Below are 19,682 nucleotides of genomic sequence, written 5' to 3'. Positions count from 1 at the left end.
CCTAAGAATACTCAGGAAACTTCCTTTTGACACTTGCAGTACATTTGAGATTTTCATTATTGTTGTATTGGCAAATGAATATGTATATATTATCATGAATATTATTAATATTTTGTGACTTATGCAAGTAAATAAAACTTTGTAAATACTGGGGATGGTAGTGTTTTCAGATAAATACATTAATGTAAATTCCTACAGTAAGGTTCTTTCATAAATTACAGCAATCTGCATAGTAACAGTGCCAGGAAACACAGAGACTAATGGTTAATGATAATAGCACCATGTATAACACACTGACAGCGGATGTGTTTTTAGTTTTTCTTTACTCTAGCTTTACATAAATAATACAATAAAGCGAGAGAGCATGTCCAGGTTCACTGCCATTTATTACAGAATGGCTCCTGTTGGAGTTAGTGCTGAAACAACATGTCAATATATTGATTGGTTCATTACAGAAAATGTATCACCAAGTAAGCTGTTAATGAGCCTCTGAATTTGGGATATTGAAGTTTAAGACATCCCCTTGAGTTCTGAGAAATGAGTCACGTCTTATTCTTCATGTATTTATCATATATAAATAAGATTGTCTGAACTTGATGAGAATATTGACCAGATTTCTTATAAAGATGATAGATAATGAAAACTAAGTAATAGTCCTGGTGGAAAGTGGGTCTTTAACTGACTTTTTAGACAAACTGTAATAAACAATTGTGCATTATAGCCATAGTTATTGACATTATTCTAATTTTTTATCATTAATAAGAATAATAAGAATAATAGCTGTATGGCTAACAAAGCAAATGCATGGTACAATTGTAACAGCATGCACGTGCCTCAGATAACGCAACTAACACACTGATTTATTCAATGAAGTGGACACGTGCCACTCACGAGTAAGTGTGTACGATCAGAGCCAACACACAAACTGAAGGGATGTGACATTGTCAACAACGAGATTTAACATGCATGTCAACACACACACGCACACAGATACCCACGCTCATACTCACACATGCACCCACGCTCTCTCACACACACACACACACACATCTGGTGTGGACCGGTAGTCTCAATTAACATCCGCATTGCAAAGCACCACTGGAGGCTGCAGAGAAAAACGCCGGTAGGCCGCGGTCGTGAGTCCCGGCTGATGACCCGCCGCGGCGCGTGTCTCCTCCCGGTACTAACCTATGACTTCCTGCAGCTCGTACGACTCCCGGCTTATTGGCCAGCTGGTTGTCAGCGCTGCCGCCGGCTGCTGAGGGGGGAGGACGGCGGCCGGGGCTTCGCCTTGATCCGCCATGATGATGATGATGATGATGATGGTGGTGGTGATGATGAAGATGATGATGCTCCGGTTCGCAGCCTCCCTCACAGATAGATAGAGAGAGAGAGAGATAGAGAGAGAGAGAGAGAGAGAGTGACCTCCCTCCTCGGTGTCAGCTGGCAGCGCAACTACCGCTCCCCATGAGCTCAACCCGGAAAATAACGGCCCACGTGCACGAGCACGCACACGTACACGCACTCTCTCTATGAGTTCACGCACACTCTGGTGGTGTCACCCACGCGGAATGGTTCGATCCGTTCGTGACTGAAATGATCTTTTGGTGTTGAGATTATCATGAATCCTGTCAGAGTGAATTTTATTCAGATGTTGAATGAATCCCTGTGTTCGAGCGGCGGATCTATGATCCATGAATTCTTCATTTAAACCTGGAGGTTTCCTGGCTGCTGCTGCTTCGTGTGCAAAGTGTCACGGAAACGTGACGATTCCTGTGTCACATGCAGCCGATGTTTCTGACGCTGGCCAGTAGATGGAGCCCTCGAGTATGTATCTGTCTGTGAGATATAATGTATTTATTTTTTCTTTTCGATTTAGTTGAAATATTTAGTAAATTTTCAGTATTTAAAGGTTTTCACTATTATTATTTGTATTATGATCATTTTCTAATAAAGTAATTCCATCTCCAATTATTCAACATTTTATGTTGTATGTTTTATTATACATGTATATAATACTTATATGACATTTGTATATTTTTCTATATATTTGTATGATATCTTATGTTGTTTTAGATTATATGCATAAAGTAATATTATAATAATTTTCTCATTTCTAAAACATAAATGACATTACAATCAATTCCAATGTTCACTGACATACTGATTAAATGTTCCTCGGGAATATTTGTCAAATACACACACACACACACACACAAATATATATATATATATAAGATGTCTAAATCTGATATATAAAGTGAAGTCTAATACCACAGTGTGGTTGGCAAATCCAACGATGAGTGAAAGGATGACAATACAAACCCACATGCATTGAATCACTTAAATGTAGCCAGGGAGAAGTGTTCCATCCACATTGATGCTCAATATAAAAACTAAATTTAGAGTGCTCATTGATTTTTATATACACCACATCTTTACCATTATTAAACATGTTAAATCTCCCATATCAAAATATCAAAATGTCAAACGCGTAGAAAATATGTGAAAAAAAATGTACGTGTATTCTGAATCATCTTCAAGCTTCATGTTCATTCATCAAGGTCAGATTCACGTCTCACTGTTCACCACGTGGAAGCTGTCGGTAGGGGGCGTGGTTCACCAAGCTGTGCGGGCCTGGAGAACGTCTCTACGTCGTTTCCATGTGTTTTACGTTTCTATGTCATTGTTCTGCAAAAACTGCGTAACGATCAGCCGGAGTGCGGCTTTTAGAAAACACGTTAAAGTTGACGCATCAAATGGTGTGTGCGTTATTTCTGAATTCTTACCACGATATAACAACAACAACAAGATGTACTGAACAATCAAATAAAGAAAACAAAAAGCCCATTCACGTGTGACCACTTTATTGGTGATTAGCACTGTTGGTGTAGATGTATCGATATAAACTGTGGCTCACCTTGATTACGCTGTTAACGTACAGCGACGGTGCTGCGCGACGTGTCAGCCCACCAATCAGCGGCGGAGGAGCTGATTGACTTCCCTACCGAGAGGAGCAGGGAGCTGAGGGGGAGCAGCCGGACACGGACCACTCTCACACGGATATCTCCAGTCGGATCGCCGCAGGAAGACACCTCCGAGGCACCGCGGGGCCCTCCGTTTCTGCTTCGACCAGCTCCCACAGTCTGCCGCGGGGAGATGGCCGGTATCCTGGCGTGGTTCTGGAACGAGCGCTTCTGGCTCCCGCACAACGTAACATGGGCTGACTTAAAGAACACGGACGAGGCGACGTTCCCGCAAGCCGAGGATCTGTATCTGGCGTGTCCTGTAGCCTTCTGCATCTTCATGATCCGGCTGGTGTTTGAAAGGTGGGTGCCACAGCAAACACCAACCACCTCCACCACCATCTTCATCCAGGTGGCCGTGCTGGGGTTCTTGTTTGTGTGGATGAAAAGGTTGCACGCTCCTGTGTTATTAGTCAGACTGTTGTTACCCAAACAATGGCATCTTCTCCGGTTAGCCTGCAAATCACCGGGGCTGATCATCCGTCTCTGTGCAGGCCTGCAGCAGAGTCTGATGCATGTCAGTGCAGCCACATCATCACAGTATACCTGCACACAATCCAGCTGTGCTCTCCTCTCACCCCACAACCCTCCTCCATTAAATATGTCGTCTGTATTTATTCACTCCACTGACCCAGTTGTTGCAATCATCGATACACAGAAAGACCTAGAGTCATGATGCTCGTCCTGCAATATGTGGGTCAGGAGGCTCTTTGGGGAGAAGTGACTGAGGCCTTAAACTTCCACACTAAAACCTTCACTCGTGTTTACAATGTTGTCCTTGAAAATTGTTAATTAGAAATCATCCATTGAATCCATGCAATGCTGTATATACAGCTTATTTACATATCTAGTAATTTACTGTCTCATGTAACTTACTGATATAAATTCTATATTACATACTCCCATTATCAATACTTACTATCATCATTACTACTTGTTGCCACTTTTGTATTTGTTTACTGTCTCATGTAACTTTCTTTCTTTTTTATTCTCACTTCTATTTGGCACTGGTTCTGGATTACTTTTTATTTAACATATAATACACTCTAGACTTTTATTTTCACTTTTATAGATTTAATACTCTATGGTTCTATTCACTGTATTCTATTATATAGTGTGATACTGTAATCTTGAAGAAGACGGCACAAGAACATCCTAGATTAATAAAGTCTTATCTTACTTGATCAATTAAGTAGAAAGTTAAGCCTTACCCCGCGTTATTGCTCACAGACAACGTATAATTTACCATTTACCAGACTGCACATAATCTGTAAAAAAGTTTGTATGGCAAAAATGCAGAAAATATCCTCAGGCTGTGATTTTGTTTTCCAGCTGAAATGTCAGCTTCCACATAATGAATACAATTTGTAAGTGGTCTGTATTTATATAGTGTTTTGCCATCCACCTATTCTTACACACAGTCATACAGTGCGTCTATGTGCAGCACTTTATCACACATCGCTCATACACAGGCATCAGGGGAAATTTTGGGGTTCGGTATCTTGCCCTAGGACACCCGGGCACACAGAATGGTGGAGACTGGGATCCAGCCACTGACCCTCTGCTTAATGAACAACCCGCTCTAACTCCTGAGCCACAGCTGCCTGGGGTGGCCCACATATTGCTATGTCTGTGAGGACTAAAATAAGAAGTGAGAACCAGCAGATGCATGTGTCGGTAGATGAAGACAACTGTTACTCACCACCAGCAGAGAAATGATGGATACACGTCTGTGCCCATCCCTAAATGTGAAGAATGCTGCTTCATGTAATTCACATCTGTGATTGTCTCTTTTTTTGATGATGATTATAAAGTTTTGTTCTTTGCAGGTTTATTGCAAGACCATGTGCGATGGGCCTGAAGATCCAAGCCAACGGGCCACAGAAAGCACAGCCCAACGCTATCCTGGAGAAGGTTTTCACTGCTATAACCAAGGTGAAGCACTTGCTCTCTTTGTTCTTGTTTATATTCTGTGTTATAACTTTGTGGTTTGTGCTACAGTGAAAGCTACTTACAGCGTATTTATTCTTGACTCACCAGCACCCCGATGAGAAGAGGCTGGAGGGCCTGTCCAAGCAGCTCGACTGGGACGTACGGACCATCCAGCGCTGGTTCAGACAACGGCGCAACCAGGAGAAGCCCAGCACCCTCGCTCGATTCTGTGAAAGCATGTAAGGCAATTTACATTTACACCGCAACATATATCCCATCTTAGCTGGGGGACATTTTCTCTGCATGTTATAACATCCAAGTTTGAGCAAGTGAATTTGCACAAATTGCCCGTATGTACCCAGTCACAGTTAAAATCATGTCTGCCATATTGTTATTATGTGTAAAGATGTGAATTCATTGTTGGTTTGTAATTCATCTCAAGTCAAGACTGATTTGAATAGACCAGTACCACTCATCAATAACAAAACTGTGACACTAGTTAAAACAGGTCTGATGTGATAGTGTGGTTGATTTTCATACTGCATGGAAATGAAGGGAAACATTATGGCTGCACACATCCACAATGACAACATGGGGTAAATGAGCGCTGTAATTTGAAAGTAATTTTTAGGCCTATACTTTAATATTTTTACAATATTTTACTATTGATCACAATGCTGACTATGTTCCAGATTAAATGAGCACAATTTATTTAACAAAATGTCAAAAATAATTTGTACAGATTTTTTGAGAAAAACGGCAAATCCTCACTTTTATAAACTGAAATATTTTTGTTTTGTTGACGACTAAAACAATGAATTGACCAATCAATTCAACTGCAGATATATGTTTAATAAATAGTCAAGCAGAAATGCTTCGATGGTCTTTCACCGGCCCTTATGAAGCTACCTCAGGTTTGGTCGACGCTTACACCGTCTCCTGCATGGCTTATGAGGATTTGCAACATGAGTGCCTGGTGCCACTGTGGAATAATACTCAAACGTGTCCCAGTGCGAACCAACAAACCCACTCAGGCTGCAATAGAGAACCGGCTTATCTGCAGAAGACCGTTGGCCATCGGGGAGATTGAAGTTACTTAGCAGTGTGATGTTAAAGGCCAACGAGCGAGCGGGGCTGTCAGAGCAGAGGCATGTCTGACACCAGCAGAGCCAGGCTGGCAGTTGGAGTCGCAGGGAGCCTCACAGCCTCTGATCCGCCCAGGGCTGCTGTTCACTCAAGGAGGACAGTGTCGGCTGATTAGACCACTCCACTCTCATTGCAACTTTCCAGAGGAACTCAGAAAAAGCAACAAAAAAAAATGAATATGCTCAGCTTGCATTCATTCTGTTTAAGCAACAATTGCATCCAAAGCCGTTATCTGCCCGCAACATAATTGACTGCAGACGACTCCAGGCTTTGCAATAGTCGGGCCAGGTTGTCTGTCTTAGTTTGCTTACAATGCAATTCTCCTAACGCTGGCTGGCTTCAGTCCTCGGGGCGGCGATTGTGCTCTAATTATGCCCTCATGCACAGCTGTTGCAGACTGATAGCATTCTTTGTCAGGACGGCTGATCTGTTGTCTGTTCTGTTCATTAAGCAGACAGTATGTAGCTGACACATTTGGTCGAGTAATAATGACGACTCCTTGTGGAGTTAACTCCTATTGTTAAAACCTTGTTTTATTTCCACGTATAAAGAAAGAAAAAAAGCTGTTCCAACAAGTATTGATGTTTTAGCGAGTAACCTACTGCACCTTATTGTCAGAAAAATAAATCTGGTCATATTTTTTCAGAGCAGATATTTTCATTTATATACCTAGAAACAGATTAAGGAAAATGACGTGTAGATGTAGTATTATTTTATCACATTGGCAGAGATTACTCATGTTTTGAATGAGGAATTATATTTTAAGTCTCGTCATGAGATCATATGAGACGTCACAGAGATTTTTTCACTGTGTAGATTTACCTGCAAACGCCTCCTCTATTCAGTTCTCCTCGGTTAGAACAGGCTGGGGCAGGATTCTGCTTTCATGTCCTCTATAGCTCTTAACTGTCTGATCTCATCTTCTTCTCTCCTCTCCCTTCTCCGCTTCCACTGAGAACAGATAAATGATCATGAGCAAAATAATACGATTTCACAGCTTCTTAAGACATAGAGGAAGTAGTTATGTGACGTTTAATATCACTAATTTAGTTTCTATTTGTATCCTATAATATCTATCTTTGGCCTCAGTTACGATTTGATGTGATAAAATGAAATGGTTTTGACAAATGTTTATAGAAGTTAAGACATTTACTCAATTTTGCAACATGTATAATGCAGCCTTATATAATAGCAATGCGTTCGGTCCTTTTCTTGCTGAGATTTAGATGAGATGTGCAGTGGCCCTGAAGTGCAATTCGCAATGACAAATGGGAAAACACAACAACAAATCAAAACAAAGCAGTTAATCACAAAACACAACAATTAACATCTGGCAAAAATGTTATATGTGAGGTCAATATGAAGCTCCTGCCAACTGCTTGTTACCTAAGTTTGGTGCAAAGACTGGAAACAGGGAGACACAGTGAGCCTGACTGGTCAAAAGTTACCTATCCTCACATTATATCTAATTTAAACCAATTCATTTTTTTTAATTTAAGCAATAAGTATGGGTTGGGGGTTATTTGCTGCTTTGTTTATTGGCTGGGCACAGTGACTTATCTGTCAACACTGGGATGACACGTTTGAAGAAAATAATTATGCATGTGCAAGAAATAGCCCATGAGAGACTGTGTTCAATAAATAAGACCTCGTGAATTTTTTGAGGTGGGTGGACATAGCCGAATGTCATATTTAAAAAATGAACACTATGATCTCTCTATTTCTTATTACTTTTGTTTATATACGGCAGAAACCAAAGCCTGCAGTAGATTCTTAAAAATGATACTTTACCTTTGATGGCTGCGGGGGAAGCTGGAGCCAATCTCAGCGGATATTGGGAAGGGGGGGGTTCATCCTAGACCAGCATATTGCAGGGCCGACAAACAACCATTCACATCCTCCTCAATTAAGAGTCTCCAATCAATCTAATCCCTCTCTGCATGTCTTTGACTGTGTGGGGATTAAGCCTGAGTACCTGGATGTTATCAATAGATGTTATCAATAGATGTTATCAATAGATGCTATCAATAGAGATTACCAATATCCTCATTAGTGTTCTTCCTCTAACCAATAGGCTCATGATTTTCATAGTTTTCAACCAGCACTCCTCCCTATAGAATTAGCTCAGACACCAAGTGGACAGCTAATAAGCATGTTTGTCCTCAGCTCATGCTTCTTCTGCTCACGCGAGAGATGAGTCACATACTGGTGATCCTGGGAGATGACAGCCACGCCCCTGCTTTCCCTCAAAAATGATTTGATCTTTAAAAATAACTGGCAATTAACAAGCATTTGGACAATTTGAAATCATCTCTCATAATCAAACCACATTGGAGAAATGTACAAAGGGGAGAAGGATGGTTATTAATGCCGGAAGAGAAATAGAAGTGTTAGTGATTATTCGACAGCGAAGGGGGAATATATCAAGGCTTTCTGAATCTGATCACAGCTACGGCCTCGTGATTAATTGTTGTGTTGAAAGAGCAGAAACAGTTGCAGCCAGCTGCTGCTTAGATACCCCACCTGGAGACGTAAAGCTGAATTCAATGAGGCAGCATGGCATTGTTTTTATCACAGGTGCTACACCCAGAACAAAGCCAGCCTCGTTTCATTCAGTTTATTTCATCCAATCAAAGCTGCCCCTTACAATTCTTTCCCCCCTCAGGCGGTTCAGTCTAAACAGGAACATTTGGTTTGATGCGGATCAGCAGATCTGTCCCACTGTAAAAGTTGTTCGGGTATCATGAACAATTAATGAAAGTTTGATCAAAGCTCTTATGAAAGGATGACAGCTCTGTTTGTGTCACGACTCTTCACACATGCTCTCTCTCAGTGTCACATCATTTAAAAAGTTTGTGAGTCATATACAGGACCAGTTTAACCACATTTACTAATCAGCACTAATTAAATATAAGTGCCTAGTCGCCTAGTTAGTGGGATGCGGCTTCATCAAGTGCAGAAAATAAACTGCGGCCTGTTTTTCTCTACAACTACTTTAAATCAACCTCACATCTGGAAACTTTAAAAAACATTTGTGCCTGATTTCAGAAAAGAAAGATCCATTCACAGTGAGCTGTTGTGAGTCATTTTGATTGAACATATATAGCAGTGATCCAGCAGCACTTAAAAAAACAACTCCTGTGTGCTTGATAAACCAGTTGCCATGCAACAGTTTTTACTGCGCACCAGGTAGACGTGTCCAGATAATCCAGTCGTACGATTCTGTTGATCAAGCACAAAAAGAAGCAGTTAATGATGGCGTCCGCACCCGTACACACTGAGTTACCACAGACAGAAATCCACATGATGGACCTGCTCTGTTGGATGTCACAGAGCTGAATGTAAATGAAAACGGAGAAAAATGTGTTTGACTTGAGGTCCGCACGGCTCGACCTGCTACTGAAGACGTGTGTATTACATGCACAGGATATGTGTTATAACTTCGACCTCCTGGTGATAATGAACACACAACAAAGGGTCTTTCATTGAGGCCTTGCAGTCAGTTTTTGTCTGATTCCTTTTGTTTGATGCCTCCAGAGTTGTGTAGAAAGGTTATAGTTGACTGGTCTTAAATCCTTCCTCCCAGTAGCTGACTGTTATGAGTTGGCTGTATATTCCCATCTCCCTGCTCAGCAAAGCTTTGATCAGTGAGGTGTCGGCTGAACAGTCTCTTCTCAGCTTCTGACCTTATCATCACTAAATGCTGTGCAGGATTATATAAAGCACATCAGAGCAGGTTGGAGTGGGACTGGACACCGTGAGCATCTTTACTTTCTTTAAGTTTCAAATGTCCCGTTGGAAGTTAGAGGAGCTCACACCACTTCAGATTTCTTCTTATTAATATCATTCTCAAGTGATTATTCTCAGATTAAAACACTTTGCTTCTCTTGATAATGTATAAAGATAAGCCAAAAAAGGTCAATATGACACGATTTTCAGATTCAGATCTTTAACTTGTAAGAAAGAAAGAAAGAGAATAACAGAGAAAGAAAGAAAGAAATGTGAACACACTGCTTAACTGATGGCTCCTGTTTATGACACTTGAATTTTTAAAACAACCATCCATCCATCTGTCCATCCATCCATCTGTCCATCCACCCTTCCATCGTCACTGTCTATACAATGTTAACAATGTTCCTGATTAATGAATATGTGTTTGACCTTTTGTAACCTTCAATTTAGATCAAACCGTGATAAAGGAAAATGTGTAGATCTTTGTTGTGAAATCCTTTTGTTTTCTTTATCTTCTTTCAGGTGGAGATTTACATTCTATCTGTACATATTTACCTACGGAGTGCGTTTCCTTAAAAAGGTTTGTTAACTTCCTGACAAATGAGCATCAGCCTCCTGAGCATCACTGTTTAAGTTAGTATGAGTCATATGACCTATAAAGCCATTTTCATAGTCAGCACGAAAATCATGAGGTTTCTGAATAGGTTGATGTCTCTTCATGAGACATTACGAACAATACTGATGACGTCAGGGACTATGTTCACTGAGGTGTCATAATGGAACAGGGAAATAATCTGGTGAGGGGGAAGCTGCTGTCACACCTTAGTGAATAATAGCCTTCATGACACAGGCAGTTTGTGTTACTCACTCTTTCTTTTGATCATGAACTTCAGCTGCAGGAATCCAGTGTCATCACACATACTATTAACGTCATGTTATCTCATTTCAATAGTCACTGCACCACAGAGTCTGCTTGCAAAATTATAACAGCCTAAATGAATACAGTTGCCTGTAGGCACCAGTATTCACCCTTTAAGTCCATCAGTGAATGTGGATAAGTCCATCCACATTCACTGTTATTGTTCTGTTGATAAACTTTTAATATTGAAGTGGCTCTCATAATGCTTCTCCATTATAATGAGCTGTGATCACTACATGACCCATTTAAAGAGCCTTTAATCACCTCCACCAAGGAGGTCATGTTTTCATTAGTGTTGTTTGTTTGTAAGTTAATTATCAATTATGCAAAAAACGACTGAACTGACCAAGGCAAGAGACCATTCAATTCTGGATCTTAAAAATTGGGCAGCTCCAGGATCCATCCATTTTTTCACTTCCTTTAACATGGCGTGATAGGGTGCTTGCCGTGGTGGAAGAATTTGGTGTTTGACATAAAAAATATCCCAAATGATTTTGCGTTTGATTACTAAATGCTACTTTAGCTTTAGAAGTGAAAATATGTGTGTCTCTCTCTATATAAGCTACTATCAATATACAACACAATGGCAGCACAGTACTTTTATAACATAAACACACATCAAAGTACATACTGTACAGTACAGTCAAGTATTTTGTGCATTGGGACAAGTTTGATGTTAACAGCATGCAAACCTTTCTTACAAAAACATGACATCTCTGCATTCTTATTGAACATTTTCCACATCTAAAGCTTCTCTTTTCAAACATTTCTACCTTTTAAAGTCTGGTTTGTGAAAATAACATTACCATGTGTCACTATACCGTGCATAGTTCAGGGGCTCTAGGAGATTCAAGCATTTCCAGTTTTACAGCCCAATAAATCCCTGTTTAGGAAGTTTGAACTCCAGCAGCTGTTCTGGAGGAGAGACTGGTTCTCAGAAAGTATGGCCATTGTGCCAAATGAGTCCATTAGATATGAATAAATATACAGCTAAAATGTATTCTATTTATTGTATAGGCATATATTACTAAAGCAATAGTCAAGACAGCAGAAACTGGAAAATATCTTATAGAAACGAGTTGCATGACAAAGCACTTTGTGAAAACAGTTCATTCTGTGTCAGTCCCTGCAGCAGCAGCTCCATTCTCTGCAGGCGTTATTAATAGAGCGTGTCCGCAGAGGAGCGCAGGAGATGTAAACTCAGTCACAGCTATGGTCACTGTTTGCTAATAACACATTCTTAAGTAGCACAGTTGCCATTTCTCTTGTCGTCCTGATAATATCATCATGCCCTTATTCAGGACTCCATATAAACTCCTCTGGTTTGAGTATCTAAGAAAATCTCTCACTAATATTCATGAGGTTTTTATAAACCTTCAGAATCTATGAATGGAGTTATTCATTTTTCAGTGGCCATGTTGATATCCATGTGTTAGATGTGAAATAACAAGGAAATGTAAACTCCAGCTGCATGTACGTGAACTACATAAAACTCATGACACTGCATTAATATTGTTAATGGAGCCTGTTTTCTAAGTTTTATTAAAAGTATTTTAGCTGACTTTGAGTAAAGTAAAGGTTGTTTCGGTTCATTGACAACTTTTTTCTCCTTGCATGAAATACAAGAAATGAGATTTCATCAGGGATGGAATAAAAATTACCGGGCATATTTCCATCATTATCCCAGGAGTGTTCACTTTATGCTCTATCACAGCGCTGTTAACCTAAGTAATCTAATCACTGCTTATATTTTATTTTTTAAATCTCTGCCAGTTTTATTTGTTTCATATAGGCTCAAACATATTGATTTAACTATCTTTTCATTTTCTGCAGACTCCATGGTTATGGAACACAAAAGAGTGCTGGTACAACTATCCCTACCAGGTAAAGCTCCTTCAACACAGCAGTTTTCCTCAGTTATTACATGATCAAGTGAGAGGACTCCTACTCAAGAGATGTGTGTTTTAACCCTGTTGCTTTGTGTGTTCATGCAGCCGCTGACTGTGGACATCCATTATTATTATGTACTGGAGCTGTCTTTCTACCTGTCCTTACTCTTTTCCCAATTCACAGACATCAGGAGGAAGGTAAGAACAATAGCAAGTCACACCGAGACAAACTGCATGGTCTTTAAATGTTTGTTGAAAGACTCACTGCAGGGAAAAGTGACTTTCATTCACTTTTTGTGTCGAAAAAAGAGAGTTGCATTTGGTGTTTTCACAAAGCAACACTAGCTTTGTCCAACTGTCTCTTTTCATATGTCAGCGTGACTCTGGAGGGGTTTTACTTGTGAACATTTGGTTTTTGGCCTCAGTGTAGTTTCATTGATGTGTGAAATAGCAAAACTCTTCGAGGGTGAAAAGGATTAGCAGTTTGTTTTTTAAACATTCACAAATTCAACTTCATAAAAAGTTTTCCACAGACATTGGTTGGTGTATGTTGGTTGTTTGATTATTATCAACAAGCAGATTCACTGAAATAACACATAATAATGTAAGAATGTATTTAAAGTTAAGCAGTCAACAATTATACCTGAAAATAACTTGTTCTGGTGGGAAAATAAATATTAAGGGGCTAATTTTATGCCCCACTCACACTTAAAACTGAAAAAATAGAACAAAATAATGTAGAACTGATGCATACACACTAGAACCTGATACAGACAAGTGCAGTTTAAAAAAATAAGTAGATGCCAATGAGACCAAACTATAATACCTAATATTTGTTTAAACCCAGTTTGTCTGGTCCCACCGGGTTGGGTCGGGTATTCACGCTTTAATATAGCACATCCTTTGTAACTACTATGTCTTTTTTACCTGTTAGGTATAAGGTGTATTATGTACATTCCACTGTAAATGAAGTTTGAAAGGTTAATATATATGTAGGGGTGACTGTGGCTCAGGAGGTAGTATAGGTCGTCCATCAGAAGTTACGATCCTAGGCTCCTCCATTGTCCTCGGGCATGACACCAAAATTGAACCCCTCATGGCTTTTCGATCAGCCTGTGAATAAAACGTGATGGAGGAGTCCTATATATAGAGCCGCTGTATGTATGTGTGTGTGAATGTGACTGTAAAGTGCTGTGAGCATAGTGGTTAGGATCAGAGATGGTTCATTAAGTATCAATTTGCATGTCTTCCAGCCATAATCTAACTCCTGTCTCCAGCCCATTCCCAGCTCAGCTCTCTCTCCAAAACACACTCCTCTCACCGCACTCACACAGCCCCCATGATGCCATGCTGCTCCACTCTGTCATCTCTTTGTTGACTGTTGGCATGTTGTCTGTTTTTGTTTCTCCTTTCAGTTTTTTCATGCACAGTACTACACTGAGGAGGTCCTCTTCACCCCCTGCCAATTCCAGTATGTTCTCCCTGCACACTCTTGCCACGCTTTCATTCTGTATCTTGCATCATCACCTTTTCTCCTCATCCTCCCTTTCATTCTTTTGGTACTTTGGACCGGTGCTTGGTTGCTTTGAGCTGAGGAATTTGAGTAGCTAAACATTTGCTAGAAGAATGTTTCCCCATGCTGCTGTCTACATCCATAGTCAACCATAGGAGCTGCATGAAGGAAATCCCAAACAGAAGGGCTCCTACCTAGACAGGACCAAAACTACACTGAATATAGATACGTATGTTTAGTGTAGCCACAATAGCGATTTACTCAGCTGGTGGAATATAATAAGCAAGAACATTTACTCAAGAACTGTACTTAAATTTATACTTCCTTTAATTTCATGCCCCATTATTCTTGGCATCTATAGTCACTATTTACTTTACAAATTAAGAGTTTGTGAACAAAACATATTTGATGAGCTAATGAAATAAGACACATTTTTTTAGATTAAACTACCCTAAAGCATCTTAATTCATTTAAAACTATCTCCACCATGACCATAGTAAAATACTACTCACAAATTTGTGCTTCAGTAATAATAATATTATGATTAAACTGGGGACAATTTTCTGCATTGATTACTTTTGATACTTGAAGTACATTTTTTTGATAATACTTTAGAAACATTTTCAATGTAGTGCTTTTACTTGTGACAAAGTATTTTTACTTTGTGGTATTGTCACGCATTGCAGTAAATTATATACATGTTCCTCTATAGCTACAGTATGTTACAGACACAATGGCAGAATCAGCCACATTTGCAGCAACAGAATGTTCAAACATTGGGGATGTACATTCTATTTTTGTGTAAGTGGTAATTTTCTTGTCAACTTTTAAATAGCTTTGTGAAATCGCACTGACACATGTCGAGCATGCCCCACCAAAACAGCTCCACGCAATAATCACATGTGCATCTCAAGGTCATGAAACCATAAACATCAACAGTGCTTCCTCCAGCTGTTTTGAAAATAGGCTCCTCTGTTTTCTACATTGGTTCCACAAATTCAGTTTATATTAGTCAGCAGTAGAGGCCTTGTCATTTTGAAAACAAAGAATTTCCAAGGCCACAGTGTGTGCACACAGTTCTCATGTCCTTTTCACTTTGAACACATTTCTGCACTGTACTAGAAGCCCCAGGTTTGTCCTGCATGCAGTGACTCCCGAATGCCCTGAATCCGTTTTAAAAGTACTTTCTGCAGTTGTGTGACTTTTATCTTGGGAACTGTGACTCTAGGATTTCCTGATCATGTTCCTGCACCACGTGGCGACGATCTCCCTCATCACCTTTTCCTACGTGAACAACATGGCTCGAGTGGGAACTCTGGTCATGTGTCTGCACGACGCAGCCGACGTGCTGATAGAGGTGAGGACAGCTGGGAGAATTAACTACAGTAGAAGGACTCATGGCACAGCTGTCAGGTTGTGTGGGTGGAGGGTTGCGTATTAACATCGTTATTTAAATATACAATTTATCTATAAGGTACTTTTCCAAGCTTAAGTATAAAGTATATTGACGTACAATTATAATACTAGTAAAATAAAATGAAATTATGTGTGGGAACCAAGATAAATATAAGATAATGTAGCTATAAAGAAAAAGAAGGCAGGTGGAATTAGCAGGTCACGATGCAATTAGATTTGATATAGTTTAGTAATACTATATTTTAAATGCTTTTTTACATTAACATTAACTGTTGATTTCCTTTTCCTTAGGCTGCCAAGATGGCCAACTATGCCAAATGTCAGATTATGTGCAACCTCCTGTTTGCAATGTTTGCAGTTCTCTTCATAAGTTCCAGACTGGGGGTTTACCCTGTCTGGTAAGTGTCACTAACTCACTACCTCACTTCCTCTTTATCATTGTTAGCATCACACTGATGGCTGGTGCTACTCAAAGGGCAATAACTTGTCATTCACACACAAACAGCCAGTGACGGTATGTCTGTGCAGTAGATGGTTAGTTTGTCCGCACATTTCTGCCGACCTTCCCTGAAAATTCTCGAGCAGAGCCCATGAAGAGATCAGTGCCTTTTTTTTTTTTTTTTACTACTTTCAACGGTTTGGAGTTCAGACACATCTCTGTGAAATTTTGTTGCTAAGAAATGGTTACTATGGATACGGCAGCTTGGACCTCTCAAAGAAATCCAAGCAAAATCAACAAATGAAAAGCAGATCATTATGGTTATAGCTCTATCAAAGAAAACAGTGTCTCCCCTGATTGTTTAAACATTCAAGTTTTTTTTATAAATCATTTTAATGGTGTTGCTTTTTCATTTTTAAATTTGCTTTGTTTTCATTCAGCATTTTAAGTTGTTGCTAATTTATCCAAATTGCTGTGCCAGAGAACAGAGGCAGATTTAAATATTTGAATTCACTTCCTGTTGCTTTGTTTTAGCCACAGTGAAAGTCTAATTGCAGTAGCTGATGAATGCCAATTATCATGATTATAATGACATTTGCAGGGTTACCATTAATCAGTTTTGGCCCCTGTAAGTGTGTACAGCAGTCATCTCGCAGTCATCAGCAGCAGCGTTATCACGCCTCTCACAAGTGAAGGGAGACGTGATTCAGTTTCTGAATCGGGCCACAGCAGTCGGCTGCTTTTCTCTGTAGATACCTTCGATACTTAATCAGCACAAAAATGCTATTTCAAGCGTCTAGACTCAAGTTTGTTGTCTTTAATAAGTAGTTCTATTCTCAAGAGAAGTATTTTTTTAAATGTTAGTCAGCACTCCACTGTTCTGTGTTTCCACATTAAAATATGATGATGCTACACCACACTTTAGTCAGCCCTGACCACACTGGTAGTAAAGTTGTCATTACTCTAAAGCTGTTGCCATGGCGTCAGTATCTGGAGTATGATTCACACACAGCCGCTTGGAAGAATCGGCCGTGGGATAAATTTATCCCAGATACTTGAATGTTTGATTGTACGTAATGGAGCCAGACGATGCTTCTACTCGACTGGCTGATCTTTATAGCATTTGGATTTATTTATGTACATATATGGAACCATCAACAACTATAAATAAAACTTGCACACATCTCTTTGTGCTATGAATGCATCATTATAGGTCAGTTGCTCCGTGAAAGAAAAGAGCTGGAGTAGAACCGTCTTTGTCTACCTGCTCCTCAGGAACGCACAGTAATCCACCCACTCAAAGAGCGTGCTTTTATTCACAAGGAGTTAATTATCTCTCTCTCTCCCTCGTCTTCTGTTGCTATGGAAGGATTTTAAACACCACCTTGTTTGAGAGTTGGGAGATTGTTGGGCCCTACCCGTCCTGGTGGGTCTTCAACCTGCTCCTGATCCTGCTGCAGCTTCTTCACTCCTTCTGGTCCTACCTCATAGTGAAGACAGCGTGCCGAGCCATATCCAAAGGAAAGGTGAGTCACTGCAGATCCTCTTCTATGTCTTTCCACATAATCCTTCCTGCTACTAGTACGTCTATATATACTGTGTAGCATGTTCAACAGCCTCTTTTGACTTTCTCTTTCTACTCTCTATGCTAACCTGCAACCTTCAAGGTGGGAAAATGGAATCCCTTACATGTAAGTAGCCTTAAAGGGGAACAGCTCAATCCACGTGGTGTATCTTACATTATCATATCTCAAGCAGCCATTTATATAATTTGCATCCATTATTATCCTGAGTGTCAGTCAGCTCTAACCCGACCAGTGCATCTTTAGCCCAACTAGCAGCATAGCTCCAGGGACAGCAGTGTCAGTCCGCTGGTCAGTCCACCCTTTTGGCCCAGACTATAAAATCTCAAGGATAAATTTGCATACTGTTGATTCATTCATGTTCCCATGGTGACGTTCTACCTTTCACCTTTCACGTTTAAGCACCATCATTAGTCAGGATTTTGATTTGTTTAAAGGTGGCGCATCATGTTCGTATTCAGATTCATAATTCTAATTTGGGGATTCACCTGAAAATGTTTGATGCTCTCATGTTAACGAAACATATCACATGAGGAACAGCTTGTCCATTGCTGCAGCTCCTCCTTTCAGCCTCTGGCTGAAATGCTTAGTTTTACCCATAGACTGTATATAAAGATACAGGAGGTTTTACCTCCTGGTTCTTTAAGGCCCCCCCTCCCAATAAAGCCCAGTGTGCTTTGATTTGTCGGTTGCTTCCAGCGTGTGTAGGAAATGTTGCCCCCCCCCCCCGATCTCACTTTACCTGTATCAGTTAAAGCATTTCAGGAGCTTCAGGAGCAGAAGAGAACTTGCTGCTGTTCTGTTTAATTCATTTCAAATTGAACATTAAAAGATAAAACAGATCGAGCTCAGGGAAATCACAAGGGTCATTTTCCATTATTTTTTCTGACATTCTAGACTAAACAATTAAACGATCTATGGGAAAAATAAAGGTCACGGTTATATTCCTCCACATTTTATGTTTGCAAATGGATTTTATGGCTTTTGTGGCTTGCTGGCAGATACTGATTGGCAGAACACCTCCCTGTCTGATATGCAAAAGCCCATTTGTAACACCATCATGCATGGCTGCCACAGATAATGACTCAGACAAGAATTTTAATGAGAAAAAAATCTAATCTCCCTCGTCCCTCTCGCTTCTGCAGGTGTCTAAAGACGACCGCAGCGACATCGAGTCAAGCTCTGATGAGGACGACAGCCCCCCGCCCAGTCAGAAGTACCACAGCAGCACCACCAACGGCACCAACAAAAATCACGGGACCAATGGTTACACGGGGGCCACGTATCCCGACGAACACTGACTAAGCTGATATCACAACACTGGAGCCATAATACAGGCTCCATCCATCAATCTGTGTGTGTGTGTGTGTTATTGCGTGTATGGTGGACACATGAAAAACATCGCCTGTCTGGTACTGAAAGTTCTTATAAGAATTATGTGAATGCAGTTTTGTTATCAGTTTGATTCTTTACTAATTTCCTCACACGGTTTTTCATCTTTGCATTCGTCATATTTGCATCAAAATGCACTCAGTGAAATATCAAAGCACTCCTATTGGTACAACCCACTTTCTGTTTAGCCAATGAATGAAAAGCATTCCACTTTATGGTGTAAGCATGCTACTTTAACAAACAGCAGTCCGGCATACTGGGGGTGTGTTTTCCTTATGTTTGTCTCTTTCTATGTTATTTATTTTTTTCTAAATGTAATTGCAGATGGTAGTCAGACATCAATTCTACATCATCCTTGATTTTAGAGGTTTAAAGATAATATTCTTTTCCCGCGCCACACATCAAGTATGAGCACCATGCTGGAGACCTGGGCTTGTTTTTCAATGCTACACCCCCAAAGATTTGCCAAAAACAATGACTTGAGTTCGTCTTTACTCACGAATGGATTGTAATGTGTGAAGTTTAAAGAAGAAAGTTAAACAATCTCCACTCAAACTGTATATGAGATGTCAATAACAGTATTAATGTGTGTGCATCAGATATGGCTAGAGGCTGTATTCCCCATCAAAGCATTTTGTTAAGTATTCTGGTACATTTCTGGTTAAGCATTTCATTAAAGGCCATATGCTCTTCTA

At 40.1% G+C, this 19,682-nt stretch overlaps 2 protein-coding genes across 7 annotated transcripts in view; one reads left to right on the top strand and one right to left on the bottom strand.

Moving 5' to 3' along the window:
* stk39 (serine threonine kinase 39) overlaps positions 1-2,945 on the bottom strand; it is a 27,043-nt gene extending 24,098 nt beyond the window's left edge. For 4 of the 5 annotated variants that reach the window (XM_069532355.1, XM_069532357.1, XM_069532356.1 and 1 more), the window contains exon 1: positions 1,189-1,971. In XM_069532355.1, coding sequence (XP_069388456.1) covers positions 1,189-1,303 — 115 coding nt within the window. In that variant the 5' untranslated portion in view covers positions 1,304-1,971. Of the gene's footprint in view, positions 1-1,188; positions 1,972-2,920 lie in introns of those variants that run through there. The other variant, XM_069532360.1, reaches the window with a different exon arrangement.
* Positions 2,936-19,682, top strand: cers6 (ceramide synthase 6). 2 transcript variants are annotated; one of them, XM_020090286.2, is made up of 11 exons: positions 2,938-3,329; positions 4,856-4,961; positions 5,067-5,197; positions 10,359-10,416; positions 12,589-12,639; positions 12,750-12,842; positions 15,386-15,514; positions 15,865-15,971; positions 17,382-17,538; positions 17,680-17,703; positions 18,741-19,682. In XM_020090286.2, the coding sequence occupies exons 1-11, from the start codon at positions 3,160-3,162 to the stop codon at positions 18,894-18,896; spliced, it is 1,182 nt and encodes a 393-aa protein (XP_019945845.1). In that variant the 5' UTR covers positions 2,938-3,159; the 3' UTR covers positions 18,897-19,682. The 2 variants fall into 2 exon arrangements, with proteins under 2 accessions (XP_019945846.1, XP_019945845.1); XM_020090287.2 differs by lacking the exon at positions 17,680-17,703 and having other exon boundaries at positions 2,936-3,329.

Source organism: Paralichthys olivaceus, chromosome 10 (assembly GCF_024713975.1).
Source record: "Paralichthys olivaceus isolate ysfri-2021 chromosome 10, ASM2471397v2, whole genome shotgun sequence".
Classification (NCBI taxonomy): Eukaryota; Metazoa; Chordata; class Actinopteri; order Pleuronectiformes; family Paralichthyidae; genus Paralichthys; species Paralichthys olivaceus.
This window is presented reverse-complemented; position numbering and strand designations above follow the sequence as displayed.